General features: G+C 35.6%; 1 protein-coding gene across 4 annotated transcripts in view; it reads left to right on the forward strand.

Moving 5' to 3' along the window:
• Positions 1-24,000, forward strand: part of LOC145694320 (uncharacterized) — a 29,316-nt gene extending 5,316 nt beyond the window's left edge. The window contains exons 1-3 of one of the 4 annotated variants that reach the window (XM_081770415.1): positions 176-869; positions 2,799-3,350; positions 23,458-24,000. In XM_081770415.1, coding sequence (XP_081626541.1) covers positions 2,914-3,350; positions 23,458-23,851 — 831 coding nt within the window. In that variant the 5' untranslated portion in view covers positions 176-869; positions 2,799-2,913 and the 3' untranslated portion in view covers positions 23,852-24,000. Of the gene's footprint in view, positions 1-175; positions 870-2,798; positions 3,351-23,457 lie in introns of those variants that run through there. The other 3 variants (XM_081770416.1, XM_081770418.1, XM_081770414.1) reach the window with 3 other exon arrangements.
• Positions 24,001-24,606: the final 606 nt, after the last annotated feature.

Consider the following 24,606-nt stretch of genomic DNA (forward strand, 5'->3'; position numbering starts at 1 on the left):
GATCAGGTTTTGGAATAATTCGGAGCTGTGAGTCTGGCAACGCTGCTTCTATTTTCTTTCGAGGTTGTTGGCAACACTGTTTGTCACGCGTCGTCAGACATATTTCCTCGTCATTTTTTACCATAAAACAAGATGCAGATTGCAATTGGATAAGAACAGCAACACGACAGTAAGAATCATCTGCACATCATTTACAGACTGAATTACAATCTATGAAATTTAGGTTATAATTCAAGTTAGCTAACTTCGTACAAATATGAAAGAAAAGATGGAAATTGATTTCAAACACGTATTTGTATGAGAGTGTTCTCAGTATGTTCATCCACTTCGTATTATGTAATTGTTAAGCACTCATATAATTTGTTATTCGAATAATTAACTGTAGCAGTGATGAGTACAAAACATTTCTCCCTGAGATGGAAATAAATACTACGAAAGAACGGTAACCCCAGTTGAATCCTGTTGGGTGAATTCTCCCGGGATATTGCTGAAAGGAGAGGAAAATAATATACTATTGTTTGTTAAGTATAGAAAATCGTAAAGGTTTGCTTTTGGTAAACCACTCAAATAATTGTTGAAAAACTATAATTCGTTCACTAATTTTCTTATTATTGTCTCATAGAAGATTTGCGCTGAGGGACACGAAAATATCTCCCTTCGTATAGATAAAAGCAACCAGTAGAAGTAAACGTTGAAAAACTACAATTGTTTTATGATTTGCTTGTAAATACACCTTACGCATGTAGTCCTTATAACAAACCAACCCATGCTAAATGGCTTGTAAAAACAAATACTATCTAACCGCGGCAGGGCAGGGCCAAGTGTCTTGGCCAGCCGGAATGATTTGAGTAGCGGGCGCGTCAGCGATGGTAGGTATCTGCGTATGTGAGGTTACTAAAAATAAACGTGTTTTGGAAATGTTATAAATTTTAATAGCATTTGCCATCATTTCCAACTAGCAACACTATTTGTTAACATAAAATACCGCTTCTCTACACTAAAAAAAATACACCGAAAGAAATAGAATCATCTAATATAGTCCTCTTTCTTATGCACTCACTTATTTTTTATTCGATGCAATGCACTTGTAATGATTTTACGCGAGTAGACCTGCACTTGCAAACTTAAAGTACAGCTGAATTACTTTTTATTAAATTCTGTCTCTTGAGAATTTTTTTTTTTTTAATTTTGTTCTTTGGTGCAAAGTATCTCATTTCACCTGTAAATCTTCCCAACTGTGATGCGCCAAAACTACACGACCTGCGAGAAAATGACAGTTTTCTGCGTCCAAATAAGAAAGATAACCATTTAAATCGTGAACTACCTACTAATATAAACAGCAATTTATTTGGGTAAAATAAATTTTATATTTAATGTTAGGCTAAAAAGAAAGGCAACATTATTACTATTCTCACCTCTTTATTTTACTTCCATTCTTAGAATAATGAAATTTCTCGCCAGCATGTGCGCTGTTTGGTGTTAAGCTTTGTTGGTATTGATTTTGATTGTCTGATTACCGAAAAACATTGTATAACCATAATACCATGTGTATATATTTATTGAACTGTTTTAGTTAAATAAAATATACCGTATGTTCATGCACTTAATACGTTTGTTCTTTCGTTAGTTTAAGGTAGGTGTGATGAACTATAAAAAGATAGAATGAGTATATACCTTATTACATCCCATACAAGAAGTCTCTAGATGTTCTGCGGTTAGCTTGTGCACCTTCTGCGCTAGATACTGATTTATTTCTGATAAGATGTAATGTTGATAGGATCCAGCATAAATCAGTAGGCCCTACATACTGAATATTTTTTTACCAAAGTGATCCTTAACGCGAATATAACAAGGAATACCATAACTTATTTTTTAAAAATTTGACGAATACTGTAAACCAAAAATACCGAAAAAAAGGGTAAGTTCATAAAATTAAAACATAGGACAATGAAAGCAAAATGATTTTAACTAAAATTGCTAGCGCCATTATATTTGAGTAAAGACAAAGTACCTCAGAGAACAGCAAATCTGTTTTTAAAATATTACAGTAAGTTGGAAAATGTTATCTATTTTTAATTTTAAAATTTGTTTAACATTGCTTTCCATATTTTATTTAAAAAATATATTTTTTTTGTCCTCGTGCAACACTGGATGTTGAGAATTCGTAACTACCTAAAATCAAAAAGCAAAAATAATACCTCGATAAAATGAACTTATGTATTAAAAAACAACACTATAGAAGACAGGTATATAATAGTGTCTATAATAAACTCATATAAAGTAGAAGGGGGGCGCGGTGGCTCAGTGGTAGAGCGTTCACCTCTGGTGCTTGGGGTCCCGGGTTCGATCCCAGCCCCCGCCAAGTGAACTTTGTGGTGGACAAACACCGTGCTCGTGGGTTTTCTCGGGGTTCTCGCGTTTCCTCGCACTTTCTTCATTCCACCATTTCACTCATCTCTCATTATCACCGTCTCCTTTAGCCTAACCGGCATAACCGTGGGACGTAAAACTTAAAGATTTCATTTCATTTTTTTTTTCATATAAAGTAGAAGAAACAATATAAATATCAGTATTTTGGTACAGATCTTTATTTTCGGTATTATGGTATATCGATAGTTTAGTATCGGTAGTAGGAAAATTTCAGATATTTTAAAATAGTGATTTCAGTAACTTTCACGCCCGTAGTCTGATCCTAAACGATTTCACTCACCAACTGAATTTGAGCTGAAGCGACTTTTACCATTGCCTTCCTCTGTCCCGCTCATAATTTTTGATAATTTCTTTCTTATTGTTTTCAGATTTGTTTGCTTTGCTCATCACTATGTGCTGAAGGTTTCAGTCTCTAACGTGGACAGTTTTTGTGAAAGCGAAATTCCTTTTCATTGTTTCTACTTTGGTCGTAATAAAATTGAAATGAAAACACAAAACGATAATATTAATGTTGAAATGAAAACAGAAAACGAGTCATTTGAAGAATGTAATTATGTACTAAGTACTAGTGACACTAGTGATCACAAGGATCCTCTTAAAATACGTTTGGAAGGTAAGAAACGAGAAAGTGCAACCGAAAGAGAGAATATCGCTTCAGAAAGTAATAAGGATGAAACAATATCCGATTGGAAACTAACTTCGGAAGCAATATGTTTAGTCAAGCGTTTAGCAACAGATGAAGTAGCCGTAAATGCCAAACATTTTCAGAGTAACATTGAGCCGAGGTCCCGGGATTTTACACACAACACGGAAGAGTCAAGCAGTCACATGTCTGCCGCTATTGGAGAGAAGGACGATCAGGAAAAGGATGTTCAAGAAAATGATAATCGAGAAGCAGGTAACGATGCTAATGCCCTCAGGTACGTTTAAATTCCTTTTGTTTCATCATGGGTATGGTGCGTACAAATATATATTTTCAACATTTGAAATACGTCGTTAACTATTCTGTTCTTCGTTTACTTTAAACTGAGTTAATTGAATCGCAAACGTTTGGACACCTACAGAATGCAACATAATGCTTAAGTTCGTAAGAGGGAAGAAATTTTGTAAATTTTGTACAGTAAAATAAGTATGCAAAAGTGATTACAATTTGCTGTAAACCTCGTATTGCTATAAGGGTTGGGTGTTAGGATTGAATACTGACACGTTTCTGACAAGAACAGAACATGAACCTGTTAATTAGACTTCCTAATCAAACTCAGTCAATTCGATAAACATAACAAAGATATTAATCCAGTGTTCTCGATATTGCTGCCAGAGTGAATTTTGTGCTGAGCTTTGGGTACGATGCAACGGTAACACCTTCAGAGCTATGGCTTGGAGTGTGCTGCTAGTGCAATTTATGTTGTAATCTTATAACGTTATCGTTATATAATTCTCAATCAAGCTTCGTATGCAAAGAGAATTTCTTTGAATTGCTACGCACCAGAAGAAAAATTCTTAGAAACCGAGATTATGCGAACTCCTTTGGTCATACATTTCTGTGTGTGTGTGTGCATCCACCCACCTACTTCCTTCTTCTACCAAATACAGACAAAAAATTCTATTCAGTCTAACATTCTCCTCCCTCCTACTCAAAGCTAAAAGGCAGAGGTGGACTATACGTCAAAATGTGCATTTTTTACAGCAGTGAGTTATTACATATATTATTATCTGTTTAAATATGATTAATGTATTCCCAATAAGATAATATTTAATTGATCAACTTGTATAAGCGAAGAAAGTGCTTAAATCCTAAGTCTTGTGCAGGAACTATTTTTTATTCTGCCAGTGTATCTCTACGCCTTCAGAGCGAGTACAAGGCGTAACGTGTAAAAAGGCACGCAAGACTTTGATACTGGAAAAGGATCGGTAAACATGTAACCTCAATCCTCTCACAAAATGGCCCATATTTTCAGAGTATTGAAACCACAAGTGGAAAATGTGTTAATAGATACCTTCAGTAAAGTTTTAAAAATTAATAACAAGTGAATACACAAAGTAGAATGTTGGAATTATCAGCAAGTAAAAGAAATAGAAGAAATGTAAAGATACCAAAAGAACTACGAAGCGTTTTCAGAAAAACAGAGGTGATGTGCCCACATAAATGGACTTATCACCTCTGTTATAACAAAAAACGTAAGTGATATGTACATATAAATGGACTTATCACTTTTGCTGACAGCATATCATGATTCCAAAACATATCACCTTTGTTTTTTGCCAATAACGTCGTTATTACGTATTTCCATTTAGATCCATTGCTCACAAATTAACAAAAAGGACTTCGGACATTATCCGTATCAGTCATAACCTCATTTCCTAAAAAAATTGAACATATCACCTTTGCTCAGATACCCATCGATATATTTAATGTAGCGCAGTGCAAGGTTACATTTGTCCTCTGCAACCATCTGGTGCTTATTTTGCTTTTTGTACATCTCATGAGTTTCCTTCCAGACGCTATAGGAGAAGCTTTGAACTATAAATATATTTATTATAAAATTGTTAAAAGAAGTTCTATCCCTTGTCAGCAACCGTGGGTACGCGACAAAGTCTCTCTTTATTAATCCGATAGCACCCAAACCTGGAAACCCTGATAGTGTAATGTTCCCTCATCGGAATATGAACCTCGATACAGTCATAGAATGGCTTATCCCAAACGGGAATACACGGTAATCGAACCACACACTGTCAGAATCTTAAGGAGTTGCTGTATTTCTATTGGTTTTTGTTATTGGCCAATAGCGTGCTCTGATGTTTGCTGGTGGAAACTGTTCTCTGACTGACTGATGGTTCTTTCGTACTGAGAGGCTGAAGCCAGACATCAAGTGGATAATAACCTTCGTCTCTGTTGGTGGAGGCATTGTGTTTACCAACGAATAGAGCTTCGTGTATTTTCCTGTCGCAGAGCTGTTTGCTTTTCTTTAGAACTTCAATTTGGTCCCACATACCCGTGATCGGCTATTGCAGATTTTTCAGTTTTTTTCAGTCTGGTGTTTCGCTGGTGTTCTTTCATTCTGTCTTTAATATTCCCTCCCGTTTCGCCTATGTAGGTGGCGCTACATTAACATGTGATCCTATGGATACCCAGTGTGTTTAGTCCCAATGGGTCTTTTGGGGTTGTGGTAGAAAACTTGATCTTAGATTGGGGCAATGTACCGTCTTGATGTTGGATTTCTTCAGTAGTCTTGCTAGTTGATTAGAGGTTTTTTCCACGTGTGGAATAACTGCAATATTTTCCCTGCCTGCCGTATTGTCTTCTTTTGTGGCGTAATTTCTTTTACTATATTTTCTGATGGCTGTCTTCATCTGTTTCACTGACTGTGCGTTAAAATTTAATACCGTTTTGATCTGACAGAATTCTAAGCTTATCTGCATCTACTATTTGGTTTTCTTTGTGTGTTAGAGTATCTAGCACCCCCATCTTCTGTGTAAGATGATGAAAACTGGTATCACAACGTGGAGATCAGTGTGCGTGGTTTCCTGTATATTGGCTGGCCTAGACATCTTTCTGGTTTCTTGAATACGAGCACATCCATTCTGAATTTTATACACCGCAACATTCAGTTCACAATGGAAATAGAAACAGAAGGAAGACTCCCGTTCCTGCACGTACTCGTATACAAGAAACCAGATGGAAGTCTAGGCCACCCAATCTATAGGAGACCCACGCACACTGATCTCTACCTCGATGATACCAGTTTTCATCAGTCTGCACGCAAGATGGGTATGTTAGATAACCTAATACACAGAGCACACCAAATAGCTGATGCAGATAATATAAACATAGCACTCTCTCACCTGGAAAACATATTTAAATTCAACAGATATTCGTCGGAGCAGATCAAGACAGCCATGAGAAAATACAGTAACAGAAATTGCGCCACAAAAGAAGAAAATACGGGAGACAAGGAAAATATTGCAATTATTCCATACGTGGGAAAAACCTCTAATCAACTGGCAATGCTACTGAAGATATTCAACATCAAGACTTAACATTGCCCCCACCGAAGATCAAGAGTTTTCTAACCAACCCCAAAAGACCCATTGTGATTAAAGACACATGGCATCCATAGGTTCACATGTGAATATAACGTTACATACACAAGCGAAACGAAAAGGAATATTGAAGGTAATGAAAGAACACCAGACTGAAACAACCTGAAAAATCTGCAATAACCGAACACCGCATACAATAAGATTATACTACTATGTAGAACCAAATTAAAGTTCTAAAGAAAAGCAAACAGTTCTGGGACAGGAAAATACAAACTTCAGCACACTCCAATCCATACCAATTGCATACTCCAACCCACAACTCCGAAGACGTTACAGGGTAACGAGAGCTTAGTCAATATTCACTCTGACAGCAATCACGAGAACATTGGATTAATACTAGACCCCAACAAATCATCATAACAAAGATAGGTTCATGCACAAAAATTAGGTAATGTGGATAACGGAGTAAACCCTATTGACCCTGTTAGTATAAAGAAAATCGTACACTCGCAGTAAAGTAACTATTGCATGAACACTGGAAATTCATGGTTCATAGTTCATACTCTTCAGCATGAAATAAGCTTGCCAGAGGTGCTATGTCTTTGGACTAATAATTTACATGAATTGGGAGATTGGGAGAATGTGGGGAATATTCTTCCCACAAACTTTGGACTCATCTGGAGTAACCCCGGGTAAAAAGACAGAATCGAAATATATCTCAGAAAGTACCATAAGAAATAGTAAATGTGTGTACTAAGTTTTGTATTGCTAGAGAGACTAGGTATGAGGGGAAATCCTGTATTGTTATACAAGCTTTTCTCTTATATCTATTCCGTTAATCAATACTACCTGGGGTGCACATATTTTTGTCCCTTATGGTATTTTTTGAGATACATTTGGATTGTGTGCTTTTATCTGGAGTTACTCCAGAGGCGTCCAAATTTTAATGGGAGGAATTTCTGGAAGTAATTTTCCCGACATTCTCCTAGTGTTCCCTGTTCAAGTACGGTAGGGGCCCCAGAACATAGCACCTTTGGAAAGCCTGTTTCATGCTGTAGGAATGAACTATAAAACATGACCTTCCAATGAACAGTGTTGATGCAATAGCTCTTTCACTGCGAGTCTGCGATTTTCTTTATACTAACAGGGTCAATGGGCTCCAGGAGTTACTCCGTTGTCCATGGCACCTAATTTTTTGTGCATGAACATACGTTTGTTATGTTTATCGAAAGCATTAGGTTTGATTAGGAAGTCCCGTTATCACGTTAATGTCCTTTCCTTGTAAATAATGTCAATATTCTTTAATAAGTTTCATATTATAGAGAACAGTACCTCACACACTTATCTACAAGTTTCCCCTCTCATTGAAAATATTTTCATGACACAAATGCTCATACTTTTGTATCCATTTTATTTATCAGTTAAGAAACTGTAACATTGCTAAATGCTAAATGCTAAAGAAACTGTAAGAACGCTAAATGCTGTTCACACGAGGGAATTGTGGAGTTTTTGTTTCTTTTTTTTTTTTTTTTTTTTTTTTTTGATACCTTAATGTTCGTCTGTATTCTATTGTACACAGAAACATGTCAGTTATGTGTTGCTCAAAATCATAAAAGATGTATGTGGATTATGTACGGATATTTTTTGTGCCAAACCTTACAACTGAGAGGAGTACCTTAGATATATGCCTAGTATGGGAAACAGAGGTCTTTTGAAAGAAGGTAGAAGATAAGAAAAGAGAACGGAAAAGAATGGAAATATCAAATACTTTCAACTACAGTGCTGACTCACGTAGGAAACAATTTCCTCCTTTTAGCAACACTAGAACTTCGCTTCAGGCAGTTTTGTCTCTCTTCGTTTAGGCTAGCTATAACCACTACTCAACGGTGCTTGTATCGTATTCATATGATCTATAGTTACTGTACAAGAAGAAGTTTAAGTAAATACAACTGTGACTCACAAATCTGATTAGCAAGGAAATGTCAGTGATGTTTCTATTTTCTTAATTTCACCACGTGAAATTCAATTCAATGATACTCAATGATTTAACTAGTTAAACATACATAAGAAATGCTAACATTTATACGCTCTTTTCAATTAGGTACTGCTAGGACATCAACGGTATATCACGCTGGTTGTGAATAGTGATATGTCATAGTAGTTCATTGAAGGTTATAGTAGATCGTGGTGGGAAGTTGTTAGTGTAACACCGATGCAATAAATTAGAATAGTTTATTGCCATTGAGCTTTACAAGCAATAGGCAACGTCGGAATGAGATATACATATAGATGCAGAGATATAGAAAAGTAACCATAACATACAGACAATTAGTTATTGGTTAATATTATAATGAACAACCTAATAATAATTGAAACAAAGTGACACTGAAAATTAGGACACAATGTCTTGACATTCACTAAACTTTTGAACCGAGTAAAATGGATTCATTATTAACCAATCGTACAATTGTTCTTATAAATCTTAAACAGCTTCGGTCCTATAACTAAATAACTATTTTTGATCTTCGATAATGTAGTGAGGGATATATCAATTTTCTTACACAATCTAGTATTATATGTGTATGTACTTCATCCCTGAGTGTCATATTTGCTAAGTTCTACTTAGTGTAAAGTAGCACTTGATAAATATATATACATTACCGACTGTCATTATCTTAAGCCTGATAAATAGTGGTTTACAGTGTACTTTATCATGTGTTGCAACAAAAATCCTGATTGATTTGTTTTGCAAAACTAGACTATCATGTGATTGGCTACTGTTACCCCAAAGCAAAATCCCATATCCAATTATGTTGTGAGAAAATGAAAAAATTAATTCCTCAGATACTCATAGGGAACTGTATCTTATAGTTTTCTTAACATAAAGAACACTCGGGAGAGCTTTGTACATACATATGTGAAATGTTGTTTCCCGCTTAGTTGGGTGTCTATACAAATATCAATAAATTTAACCTGAGATCCGTCATAGTTTCATTCATCATTGCAGTGATTGAGACTAAATGTTGCTTTTTTGAGACTAAAGGTTACCTTGATTTAGCACAAAGCCATTTCCTTTGAACCAGGTCGCCGTCTCTCTTAATGCAGCTTGAGCGTGTATATACACTGCTTCAAAACTTGTTTTTATGGTAAGTAGGGTAGTGTCATCCGCGTACAAAATCGATGTGGTATTAGTATTTAGAGACAAATCATTCATAATTTTAAAAATAGTTCCAGGCCCAGAACAGAACCCTGCGGTACCCCATATTTCACTTCTAGCATGTTTGAATACATGTTGCTAACACTATCTGTTTACGTTCATTTAAATAGGATTTTACAAAGTTTAAACAGCTACTATGGAATCAGTAATACGCTAATTTATCACATAGGATTTTATAATCTACATAATCAAATCTTCACTTAAATCACAGAATGGAGCAAGCCCTTCCTTCCAAAAATTTCATTTATTTTTTCGCTAGTGACTCTACTGCATCAGTTGTGATTTCTCACGCCTGAATCCAAATTGTGCTTCCAGAATTAAATTTTGCTCAGTCATATATTTGTATAGCTGATCTTTAACAATAGTTTCCATAATTTTAGAGAAAACTGGAATAAGAAATATTGTACGGTAATTAGACGAACACGATCGATCTCCCGTTTAATATATAAGAATAACTTTTGCTATTTTAAGCGCTTTAGGAAAAATACCTTGACAGAGATATTTATTGAAGCATATTGTAAGGGATTTCGTAATGTGATTAATGAGAGCTTTTATTAGGTTGCGCGTTATGTCAAATATATCCTTACTGTCAGAAGATTTCATTTTTTTACTACTATTACGACGTCATAAGGACTAAGATGATTAATAACAGAATGACTAAATACTGATACATACTTACATTAGTATCTGCTTTGTTTTTTTTCTTTTTCCTCTACGAAAGTAACAAAATACGTGTTAAGAGTATCAGGCGACAGCGTAACATTATTGTTATTATTACTATTACATGTGCTTACCTTGTTGATTATCTTCCATGCAGTTCTGCATTTATGTGATGATAGTTCGATGCAATTTTCATTATATATTGCTTTCGCTATCTTTATTGCAGATTTATATTTACTCTTTTAAGACTTATAAATATCACTGTATTCACTAGTCATTTTGTTCTTATATATATTAAAATACAACATTATCTTTCTTAGTAGAGAGTTCTGGGGTATACCACGTTCTATTACCTAACTTGCTTTTCTTTGGTGAATTATATCGGACCACCATTTTAGGCACACACATTTAAAAATATTTAGAAACTTAGTTAAGAAAAGATCAAATGTATCGCTGGCATTTAAATTATCGTACTTAATTTTTACATCCCAGTTTATACACGATAATAGTTGAATTAAACTTTCCGAGTTAGTTGCTCTGATGGGCCTAGTTGCTATAAGTTTGGTGGAGAGAATACTAAAATTGCAGGTTTCTACTTTTGTTTTAGTTAGATTGACTAGCAGGGCATCATAATCTGAGAAAGGAAATTGACATACATTACTGGTTAAATATTCCGTTTTTACGTTGGTAAGTGCATTATCGAAGCACGCTGTGCCACTAGTCGGTTTAAGTTAATCACTTAGAGATTATGTTGTCTGAGTAGATTAAGTAACTTATGGACACTTCGTTTCTCAGTTGTCACATCAAAATGTGCATTTTTCTTCGCTCTCTATTACTTCCTGATAATTATGCCAGTTACTGCCAATAACAGAAATGCCAATAACTTCTCCATTTTCTCTAAGAAAAACTATTTGGGTTACTATCAGGAGTTCTATAAACAGATACGATTGTTAACTTGTACTGATGCATTGTACCCTATCCAATTGTTCTGTACGCTAGGTCTGTATATTTATTAGTGATGAGTTATGAATTTTCAATTGTTTAGTTTCTTCTATATTTATTCTAATGTTAAAACATTTGTAAATAGTTCTACACGAATTTTTCGCCATTAATGTTGCTCTCTTCTCGTTAATCTCATTCCTTTTAGCTCTATGGCAAATATTTTAATTTAGTAAACTTCTCTATATTATTATTATTATTATTAAAAGTAATAGTAGTATTACTCACATTGATATTTGTAATTATATGGTCTTAAGACGTTACCATGTACTTACTGTACACTTTTGTTATGACGCCAGTCTCTTTCCATACCACCAAAATAGTGTTTGATTTTTCTTGTCGTGACAAGTTTATAACTAGAGGAAAGAAACGAACTTGAGCGCCTTGACTGGACTAAGCATTCATCCTACTTTATTTTACTTTACAACAAATTTCCAGTAGATTTTATGAACAAAACACCTCCTAGAGTATGACGTCATTACTTGATACTTTGACTCCCTTTCTGCTCATAAACACAAAACGCGCTTTCTTTTACGTTATGGTATATTAAGAGTCGGCGGGAGTCAAGTGACCTTGACAAATCTAGGATCTATCAGCCTTCCTGCTTCTCCTTGCAGTGCAAAGTGTTTCCTTATTTTGGCAACAGATGGGGTTGTTGCTGAAATGCCGTCAAAGCAAATGGCACCCCTCCTTTTCCTTCGTTTTCACCTGCATGTGGTCAAAGTTGGACAGCGCAGGAGGGGATGGTTACGGCTGGAAATGTGATAGAAGAGTGAAATTCCTTTCTTTTGGCTAAAAGAGAATCAGAACTGAAGAAAAAAATAAATAAGAGGGACCAACATGATTATCAGCCGTCAGCTCCGTGTCTAGAGAGCCACTCAAATATCTACGACGGTTACAAACATCTCTTTCTCAAAGGATTCTACCTATGGTAAATAACAGAATAGTGCGAGAAGAGTCTGATATAAAATAAAAAACATGCCAATATTAAAAAAAAAACGGGAGAGTCAATAAAACTATTCTAATTTGTTTAGGGCCATCGTGGTTAAAAAAAACTTTCAATTGAAAGGCAGAAAACCCAGGCAAAGATCTGAAATGTATTGACAATGTGACTCTTTTCTAGTGGGATTTATATCCTTATTTTCTTTTCAAAATATGACCACAAGATTTACCCTCTCTCTTCACATTCGAATGGTCCTGGGTTCGATACCAGTGGATGACCATCCTGAGTTTTTCCTATTACAACAGGAAAGGGCTGCAATATTACATGCAGCCTTGGGAACCGGATTGATTGATTGATTGATTGATTTTGAGTTTTACGTCCCGTTCAGCATCGAGGCTATATGAGACGTTGACCTACTGATTAACGTGGAATCCGAACCACATGAGCTCCCGCCGGGAATTGAACCCGGGTCCTTGGGAACCGGCTTGGAAGGACAGGAGGGAGCATATGCCCTGCTTGGTGTTGTTTTTTATTTGGGGAAATAGACCACTTCATTTACAATAGAATTAAAACATGTGTCATCTTCTTTAGGAAGGTACACTCATATCCAAAATTATTGTTGCATGTCTATAAATATGTTGTTGTAGGAATATAATTTGATAACGAATTCATCCGATATTTCTTATCATGTTGGTATGTATACAATCGGCAGGGACATGTATGTGGCAAATTTCATGTCAAAAGAGCAGTAAATAAGAGCAATAAAACGAAAATAAAACGTTCCCGTCCATTTAGCAACATTTGTTTAGTCATTCTAATTTTCGTATTTATAAATATTTTCCTATGAAATTTACCACATATACATTTCCCGATTGTACACATAATTAGTATCAGTATTAAAAGTACCCAGCAAAATCATTATTACATTATATTCTTACAAGAAGACAGTTATAGATATGCAACAATCATTTTGGACATGAGTGTACAAGTACATAACTGGTGTTTTCCAAACATTGAATTAGTGTTCGTATAAATTGAACTTAAATTGAACTTAATGCTAGAAGAAGACAATCTAGCATAATTGACGTCCGGTCGTTTAGAGGGGCTGATTGTGACACTGATCACTACCTGGTAGTAGCGATAATACGGGAGAGATTATCGTTGAATAAAGGTAATATTCAATGTCCGAAAACGGAGAGATTTAATTTAAAGAAATTAGAAGAGAGGCAGGTAAGAGAGGAATACCAGATTGAAGTTTCGAATAGATTCGCGGTTTTAGAAGACTCGGAATGCACTAGTGTTGAGGATACTTGGATTGAAATTAGAGATAGTATTAAAAATTCAGCAATAGAAAAATTGGGACACGCGGAAATACGTAGGAACAAACCATGGTTCGACCAAGAATGCATTAAACTAGCAGAGAAGAGAAAACAGGCAAAATTACGGTGGCTACAAAATCCGAATGAAACAACTACACAAAATTTCGCAGATATCAGGCGGGAAACTTCCAAAACTTTTAGAACAAAGAAACGGGATTTTTTGAAAGCTAAAATTAAGGAACTTGAAGATAATAGTAAAAATAAAAATATTCGGGACATGTATAAGGGGATCAGCGAATTTAAGAAAGGCTATCAACCTCGTGCTTATATATTAAAGAAATCTGACGGAACAGTTCTCACCGATACGGATAGCCTCTTAAATAGATGGAAAGATTTCTTTGACGATTTGCTGAACACGCAGCCAAAAACTAATGTGCGTGGAGGAAAGGAGATACACACCGCAGAACCGTATATTCCAGGACCCAATCGAATAGAAGTGGAAGCCGCTATAAAGAAATTGAAGAAACACAAATCTCCGGGTGTAGATGAAATTCCGGCTGAGTTAATTTTAGCTGGAGGCGAAAAATTGTGGAACAAGATACACAAACTCATTCTCCTTATCTGGAACAAGGAAGAATTGCCACAAGAGTGGAAAGAATCAATCATTGTTCCAATTCACAAGAAAGGCGACAAAACTGACTGTAATAATTATCGAGGCATTTCTCTTCTGTCAACATCCTATAAAATCCTTTCAAATATTCTGTTAGCAAGATTGACCCCATACGCAGATGAAATTATTGGAGATTATCAGTGCGGATTTAGACGAAATCGATCAACTATCGACCAAATATTTACCATTCGCCAAATACTCGAAAAGAAGTGGGAATACAATACACCGGTACATCAACTATTTATTGATTTTAGAAAGGCTTACGACTCGGTTAGGAGAGAAACATTATACAACGTTCTTACAGAACTTGGAATACCGAGAAAGCTAATTAGATTAATTAAGATATGTTTAAGTGAATCCCAAAGTAAAGTCCGGGTAGGAAAATTTTTGTCCACGAGCTTCCACGTCGAAAATGGCCTGAAACAAGGAGATGCGTTGTCGCCATTATTATTTAACTTTGTGCTGGAATACGCCATAAGGAAAATCAAAGATAGCAACCAGGGTCTAGAGTTGAACGGCATTCACCAGGTTATGGCATATGCTGATGATGTAAATTTAATAGGGGATGATAGGATAACAGTAGAAATAAATGCAGAGATCTTATTAAACGCTTGCAGGGACATGGGTTTAGAAGTAAATGCAGAGAAAACTAAATACATGGAAGTGCGTCGGGACCGTAATACGGCAAATTGTGGAGGCGTTAAAATATTAAATAATGCTTTTGATAAAGTAGATACTTTCAAATATTTAGGATCAATATTAACAGACGAAAATCATATTCACGAAGAAATTAAATGTCGACTAAAAGCAGGGAATTCGTGTTACTATTCGGTTCAAAATCTCTTGTCGTCGCGAATTCTATCGAGGAATTTGAAGCTTAAAATATATAAAACGATAATCATGCCTGTTGTTCTGTATGGTTGTGAAACATGGTCGCTTACTCTGAGGGAAGAACATAGACTGAAAGTATTTGAGAACAGGATCCTGAGAAGAATATTCGGACCCAAGAGGAACGAGAATGGGGAATGGCGGAAGCTTCATAACGAGGAACTACATAGTTTATACGGTTTACCCAACATTGTTAGGGTCGTCAAGTCTAGGAGGCTTAGGTGGGCAGGTCATGTAGCTAGAATGGAAGAAAGTAGAAACGCTTTCAAAGTCTTGACTGGTAGACCCATAGGAAAACGACCATTAGGAAGACCTAGGCGCAGATGGGAGGACAATATTAAGATGGATCTCGCAGAGATAGGAATACAAAGTAGAAACTGGATGCAATTAGCTAAGGATAGAAGTCAGTGGAGAGCTTTTGTGAACGCGGCACTGAACCTCCGGGTTCCATAGGCCATAGAGTTAGTTAGTTATAAATTGAACTTATTTCTTGACGTCATAGAAGTAAGAACTGTTGCAGAGCGACGTAAGTCCGGTGACAATACAATATTCCATTGTTACTTTCATACTTTGCAATATATCCTTTTATTTTAAAAGCAAATTTTAATATATTTTTATTTTCAACTTATTTATTCTAAAATAAATATTAGCCTTGAACCAGCCCTGGTTTCCCTGGTTGCATCACTTTAGAATTTGTAATATGTGTCCAATGAATAAAAAATGATAAAACACCTTTTAAAGACATTATTTTGTTAATCAATTCGCACTAAAAAGTTAAAAATAATTTTGTTTATGCAAGACTAAATAAAAAGAATAGTGCGCGTCATTTTAAGAATTTATAAAGTAACTGTAAGCCTATATTAGAGCGCATCCCATTTTTTTATTTTTTTGTCATGCATAAACATTTTTTTTTTACTTTTAAGTGCGACTTGATTAATAAAAGACTGTCTTTAAAATGTTTATTATTATCTTTTTTTTATTGTTAATGTTTGAATCCTTGGCATAGGGTGTTTATTTTGGTAAGGTACCATCTGGTGCGTTTCTATACTACTAGGGTACCGGTATCTTAAAATTTAGTTTCATATGCGTTACTACATACATTAAACAGCACTTAAAAAAAAAGGAATTACTACCGAATATAGAGTGTTTCTCCGCTAATAAGAGGGAGACAGATTGAGGGTACCAAGCACCCCTACCGTTGATTGAGAAATATTTAGGTGTCGACACTGATGAGCAACATCTACATTTGAATTTGAATGTTTTATGGGCTTTAGACAAATAATTCAGACCGGGATACATGGGGGATGGGGGACGGACATAATGGCAGGAGGACAAAATGGCAGAGAACGAAATGGCAGGCGGACGAAATAGCAGAGGACGAAATGGCAGGAGGACATAAAAGCAGAAAGTATAATTTGAACTCTCGGGTTTTGAACTATTTTATTTCTTACTTGGTAAATGAAGATTTCAACATAAATTTTCGATTTATTCATTATGTTCCAAAATTGGAACTGCTAATAATATTTCAATTCTGAGAATTGTGATGTCGTGAGAATTAAGAGAGTGCCACCAAGATTTCCGCCGGAAGTTTGGGATGCTCATGAGGCAACTCTATTTAATAATTCTCGCATAAATAACTTATGTAAGGGGTGAAATCATAAGTTTTTCCATTTGGTTAGACACAATCACCCAACGGTAAGGAAACTCATACAAACTCATACATACAAGAAATTAGTGTCCACTCAGAATAAGCCTGAAATCTGTCCATCTCCTAATGTTGAAGACAACTCTGCTCCCAATTCTCCACAGCATTGTTTTCGACTACAGAAATATTTTGAACATATAATATGAGAACGATCTTACGCTTCCCCCCTTCCCCCAATGTTGAAGACAGATGTACACTGTTGCATACATACCTGTCGTTTCTCGTTTCTTTTTGTCCATGAACTCAAAATCCTGGGCAAGGATTGCATAAACTTCCTGCCATGCTTTTTGCTTTTCAATTCTATCCTTGAAAGAGTCTGTTATCCCATATGTAAGGTCTACATTCCACCAGTTCAATAAGGGTTAAAATATCGAATGGAAAAATTCTTGCCATCTCTAAAAATCTAAGCAAAACTAGAAAGGTAAGAATACAATAATACACAACCTTTTCATCCAGTCACTGTAGCTAAACTGCGGAACTCTATCAGGGGGTCGAAGCCGGTACAAAGGGGAGAGGGAAAACTTCGATACATAGCTTTGGTCTTTATTTTCAATTGCCATTCCACAAATTCTTTTAAAAATGGGGGATTTGGGATAGTTTTGGAAGTGAGAGAAAAAATCTGCAACAAGTGAAGCATAAAGTCACATCCCTGTTGTTGAGGTCACAATCAAGAAAATGCCAAATGAGTCACTTGTCCTTGGAGCTTTGCAAAGAGTGTTTGATTGTGCTGGTTTCGTTTCAAAATAATGATAATTCTACTTTGACTTGTCAACAAATATTCTATTCAATGATTGCTTATTGAGTGGGACCAGGAAAAGTGATCTGCACACAATTTTGATGAAAATAAAAGGAAGTAATAATAATCAGGAGTTTTTTTCCATATGCTTATGTTCACAGTGTATTAAACTTTGAAAATTACGCTTAAATTAATTTCCAGAATGTATTAATAGATTAAAAAATATACCATCAAAGAGTGTGTGTGTGTGAGAGAGCGAGAAAGAACAAAAATTTAAAAAGGAGTGGAAAATAATCAAGAAATTAGTTATCTAAATTTCCTATACTCTATTTGGTAATAGCTATTTAGAGGGAAACCAGTATTCTTCAGACTTCCCACATTTTATACTTATTTAATAAAGGGAATTAGCTACTCCAAAACAGAGACTGTAAAAAAATAATAAGCTGTTCCGAAGTTGTTTATAGGACAAGATAATAATAATATTAATATACAATTGTAATAGATAAAATGGAAACAAAAAAAATCCAAAGACATGAAACGAAGCAAGAATACACAGCGCCTTGTAACTCACTCTCTTCATCTAACCCACTGGCCGGCCGACATTATAAGCCGCATGTGCATCCAATCATAAGAAAACATTGCCCCCGACAAAATCGGTGTCGGCGATATCGCCGACAATATCGGGGGCTTGGCCGACAGCATCTGCGTGTCGGAGCTTCGGCTGATAATGTCGGTGGCGTGTGCAAGCTACGATTTGAAGTCTATTTCACCGCTATTATCGGCACTTCCACCGATATTATCGTTGCCGTGTGCAAACGCACTTAGGAATCTTCCCCCCGTGGTAAAACCTGCCGAAATTGGAAGCAATATCAAAGAAACACTACTTTGAAAAGAGAGGGAGCAAATATGCATAAAGAGATAGTCAGAGTCGGATTTAGGTTTAGTGGGGCCCCAAGCTGTTTAAGGTAATGGGGCCTTTTATGTGTGTCCGGATCAACATAGACACCCTACATACAGAAATGGAGAAACTAGAGATAATTTAGGAAGCAGACTAGCAGAAGCTCCATTAATTACATGAACCTAGGCTACATAGCAGGAAGCACTGTTGCTATGAATATATACATTTTATTTTATTTTTTTAATTTTCTTATATTTTAAAAATGTATATCCAGTTTTTCTTTAGATTTTGGGGCCCCCCAAGAGAGCGGAGCCCTAAGCTATAGCTTGTTTAGCGTATACGTAAATCCGGCGCTGTAAATAGTATATATATACAGGCACGGATCCAAGGGTGGCTATAGAGGCTATAGTCCCCCCTTCCTTGATGCTCACGTATACACAGGATAAAATGGGCTTCAATCCTGTTTACTCTGGATAAAGAGGCAAACTATGGTTTAGCTCCTCCCTTGATCATATCCTGGATCCGCCACTATATATATATATATATATATATATATATATATATATATATATATATATATGTGTGTGTGTGTGTGTGTGTGTGTGTGTGTGTGTGTCTAGTACACATAAACGAAGACTTTGGTTCGGCTTCTCCTTCACAAATCTTTGTCGAAAGGTTGACTTTATCGCTACAAACACAAATTACTTCTCATAGAAACCATCTACAAATACACTGTACTGCTAAAGCAGAAACCATCAACTAAAGAGGTCATAAATTTTGTCATTCCTCGTGTTTGAAGTTCCCGTTCTTCACAATGATTTCCTTCCTCCCGCCCCTGTTAAGAAGCTCAAAGTAGGTTTTCAAAAGGACTGGCTCCCGCTGAGAAGGAAAGTGGGATGAGGAATGACCATAGTGACATCTAGCAGTTAGATGGCCAAGTACATGAACACGAAAAAATCTGATTTCTGAATTCTGTAGATTCAATGATGAAGGATATAATTTCTCATCGATTGTGTAATGGATGTCTTTGGAAACAGCGAAAAAATAGTACAGTAGCGCACAAATACAAAGATTGTACTCCATTCTCAAAAAAGTCCGAAGTTTTTAGCTCTTTTCCTTACTGTAAAAAAACAGAAGACTTTTCCCTCTAATTTTGATCATTTTCTTATGGGAATTTGGATTATAATTATCTGTATTTATAAGAAGAAAATATCACGCACAGCGTTCAAATTGCACCTTTAAAATGAGATGCATCATATTTAGTGAGCTACTGAGACATTTTTGCAAAAGAACGAAATGAAACGATGATTTGCCTAAAAAATTGTTGAGATCCCATGTTAAATTGAACACCAATATTCCGGTCGCTGTAGGGAACTCCTTCTCCCTCTTAAGGACAAACTATTGCAAAAACATCAGATTTTTTTATTCAGGCCCATTAGAGATATTGGAGAGTGAAAGATGCTAAATTGGACTAATTTCCCAACTTCGCTATTTTCTTCAGGGCTTTGGGAGCAGCTACAGTTTTGTAAATTTTGGCGTATTAACTTATGATCCCGGACTACTTGCAGAACCAAATTCAGACCTCTCCGTCACTTGTTTCCTCTTCACAGTCATGTTTTTAATGTCCAAAAATGTCGCTAGTGTAGACCCTGATTTCACCCTCTTCAAGTGGTTTTAGGCAAAAATATTAAGAAATCAAATGTTTTAGTTCTACAAGACAAATGTTTGCTGAGATATCCAAAACGACGTTAATGCCTAAAATCGAAAAAAAAAAAATAGCTGCAGCCACTGCGTCGCTATAGTACGTTTAAAAAAATATTTGTGATTTCGGAGTACCCTGATATAGGATAAACATTCTTGAAGAAATTAATTTTTTAGAAAATGTCGAGCGGTAATTTTTCTTTTTTGTCTATCACATTGCATGGATTGACCCAGGTGAGATTTCTGTAACAGAATATGCAGGAAACTAACGCACAACTTCAACTTCTGAATTACACAGTTCTGTGAGAAAATACAATGGGGGATAAGTTACCTATATTGTCCCCCGATTCAAAATCTGCAGCTTCTCGATCTTATTTGTTACTGAAATGAAAATCGACAAGTTTCCGCAAGAATTTACGCGAAGTAAAGGGACTTTGATGAGATAATATAAATAAAATGTGTACACTTTTCAGAAAGCATTGGTATAGAGCTGCAAAGAAGTTATTTTCTAAAGCACTATTTTAAATGTGAATTGCTTGTCTTGTTTCGTTGTTATAATGGTCTTCATATATTGAATGTTTATCTGAATATTCGGTATATAGTATGTAAATTTTACTTTCCCAGTCGTCTTTTTAAAAAGTTATATACTGCATGAAGTCTTAAAAGTACATAGATATGTAGTAAAGTCTTGTCCAGTGAAAATTGCATAATAGTAACTCGGGAATGATGCACGTAATATGAGTATGAATTACGCAGGAGGAATTTTTTGTTGACATATTCTTCCCAAGCAGCAGAATAATCTACGTAATAAAGGAAGGGCAAAATATTGCTATTTAGTTGATGGAAATACTTTGTTTGTTTGAAAACATGTCTAACGTCTTATTCCACGAGAGCTTCTACAGTTTAAGACGTTGTTTCATGTTCAAATATGGAAATAAGTCTGTATGTTGTGTTTAAGATGCATGGATTCACAGGTGAACAACATTTTATGAAATACTCATAAAAAGCTAGTTTACCTGAAATTTCTTATATGCAAACAAAACTGTGACCAATAAAGTGGACATCCATTATTAATTTTACATAATATAGTATTTTTATATATATTAAGGAAACTACGCAATTTGCCGCTTCAATCTCTTAAAGCTTAGATCAGTTGCTCACTTTTTTGTACTAAAAATTCTATATAGCATATTTTACCTCTCTAGCAATCCAAATGTTGTTACATATTATGGTGAATAAAACAAACTTCTTCGTTACTCACACTCTCTCGCAAAATGAAGACTTTGAACCTCATTCAAATTACATAGGTACACTCGGACCAACATTGAAGAAAAAAAGAAAACTTTTAGCTTGGTAGGTTCTATGGTTCTTGTCAAAGTGTAATGTGGAGAACTATTGGAGCAATAGTAAATTATGTAGTCTCACACTACCATGATCGGTACTGTCGCAGAACAGATTTGAACTTCTGTTGTGATTGTGGCATTTTGCCGAAAACGAAAGTGCTAATGATAATAGACTTCTTCAGTAGAAAAGATTCAAAATGTGTTGATTAGCAAATATCAATGTATACATCCTCGAGGAGGATAGATGTTAATGGATTAATCCATTATCCCATGACGAGGCCGAGTATCCTTCCATCAGCATGTACCATCGAACAGCCATAAATACGGAATGAATGTCTCTTAACTTGTGTAGTGATAATGGGTATGCATGGTATTTGGTAGAACTGTAAATGAAGATAGTCAGTTCCGGAGGGAGTGGTTGTGTCATTGATTACAGGACTTTTTGGTGAATGACGTTCATTTTACGTGGACAATTATTTTATCATTATTGGTCTAAATATTACTTGTTGCGCGAAAACTCTAATCTCGTTGGGATCTTGTGAAATGAGAAAAAAAATTCGAAATGAAGTGAAATATACGAAGTTGAAAAGAAAAGAGGCTAATTGTAAAAAATCAGGAAGAGGGATATCAGTTTTGAAATTGAAAGCCCAAAGAGATATCCTAATGATTTCCACTGCTTAATCAGCAGACGACTATGTCTTGAAAACTTTTCGTTGCCAAGAACTTAAAAAACCTAAGTGCATTGCAAATTGAAACGACGAAAAGAATTTGTTCTTGTGACCAGATAGTAGACTTCGAGAAGATATACAAAGTGGTAAGGAAAAATTGTGATTTAGGCAATTTGAGGTACAAGTCCTGTAATTGCTCAGTATCTTTATAATAGTAATACCTTGAAAGAGAACATGAGCATCAAGGAATTTCGCGTTCCCATAATGGAATCTTTATGTTGCGCATCAATCCAAGGTAAATCAGCTCTTACTGCACCAGCAAACAAGAAAATAGTAAGCATCACCTAATTTCACACTTGCACGTAGTTCCCCAACGGAACTTCGAGAAAGGTGTACGGGGTGCTACAAAACGTACCCGATAATAGGTGGGTCAACACTAGGACAAAGGAAATAGGTCACAAAAGCTATCTGGGATGCGTGCGTAGGCAATCCATGTATGTGCCCAGAATGTTTCAACAACACGTACTAAAGTGGCCTAATCGTTGTGTAGACCTGTCATATTTTATGCGACAGGAAGTGATGATTTACATGGGTAGTGCAAATATGCATTAGATTTAGTATAATGTCATCATCAATATTAAAATATATAGAGTTAACTTCGAACAAATGCATAGAGAATTTACTTTTTGTATACTCTTTGATTGGCTTGTGCAGTTAGGCTCACTTGTATGGTACCTAGTACATATGTTTTTAATAAATGCTATTCGAACTTAATATAATCTACACAAACCAACGTTTCCACAATACACCAAAAATACGTATGAAAAATAAAGATGATAATCTACAAATTGCAGAGTTCGAATTTATTAGCTAAATGTTTACACATTTCATTTAGCGAAAACATACTCACTGAGAGGAAAGTAGTCAACTGACGCGAGAATTACTACAGCAGAATGTTTTTCTAGGTCCATGAAAGCCAGTAAGTTGTTATAGATATATATGTATACTCACATCGATAAGAAGAACTTTCCTTACGTATCAGATATGATAGATATGATACACGAAGCATAGAGGGAACACGTCATTTGTATCAGGTATGATACAAATGGCAAGAACATGCTGTAAGATGCAATAAAAAATATATTAGTAAGCAAGTATTGGATAAGGAACTGTTTGCATATCATTAGTGTTTCCTATTTTACTCGATACCCATTAGCGTCTTTATTGAATTTGTTGCAGGTTACATAAAAACACTGTTTGCAAGAAAGCATATGTGTTTACTACACGCAAGGAAATAAATTGTCATTCAGGTGAGAAATCTCATATTTGCAAGCAGCCTTACGCAGGGTTTCCTCAATCACATTTCGGAACAGATATGTTAAAACACACGGGTGAAATAGCGCACTCATTCCGAGAGTGCAGGAAGGAATCCAATGGACGTTCAAGTTTGGATGGACACATGTTAATACAAACAAGTAAAAAACTTCTCATATGCCATGATTGTGGAAAGGGATTCTACAAACGTTCAAATTTGGCTACACACATGTCAATACATACTGGTGAGAACACATACACATGCCAGGATTGCGGAAGGGATTCAATCATAGATCCCATTTGGATAGGCACATGTTAAAACATACAGGTGAAAAACCTTACATATGCCAAGAGTGTGGTAAAAGATTTAAACGAAAATCATATTTGAAAAATCACATGTTGATACATACAGGTGAAACACCTCTCAAATGCCAAGATTGTGGAAAGGGATTCAATCATAGATCTCATTTGGATAGGCACATTTTAATACATACAGGAGAAAAACCTTACACATGTCAAGAGTGTGGTGAAAGATTCACACGAAGTTCATATTTGAAGACACACATGTTAATACATACAGGTGACAAATTTCTAATATGCCATGATTGTGGAAAGGGATTCAATCTGCGATCACAATTGGCCACACATATGTTAATACATACAAGTGAAGGACCTCACACAGGTCAAATATCTTACGCATGCGTAGAGTGCGGTAAAACATTTACACGATCATATTTGAAAACACACATGTTAATACATACAGGTGAAAAACCTCTCAAATGCCAAGATTGTGGAAAGGGATTTAATCATAAATCCAGTTTGGATAGCCACATGTTAATACATACAGGAGAAAAACCTTACACATGCGAAGAGTGTGGTAAAAGATTTACACGATATTCATATTTGAAGAGACATATGTTAATACATATAGGGGGCATTTTTCTCATATGCCATGATTGTGGAAAGGGATTCATTCAACGATCTCATTTGGCTACACATATGTTAATACATACAGGTGAAAGACCTCACACATGCAAAGTGTGTGCAAAGAGTTTCAAACAACGTTCAGCTTTA

Source organism: Thermobia domestica, chromosome 9, assembly GCF_964235325.1.
Source record: "Thermobia domestica chromosome 9, izTheDome1.hap1.1, whole genome shotgun sequence".
Taxonomy (NCBI): Eukaryota; Metazoa; Arthropoda; class Insecta; order Zygentoma; family Lepismatidae; genus Thermobia; species Thermobia domestica.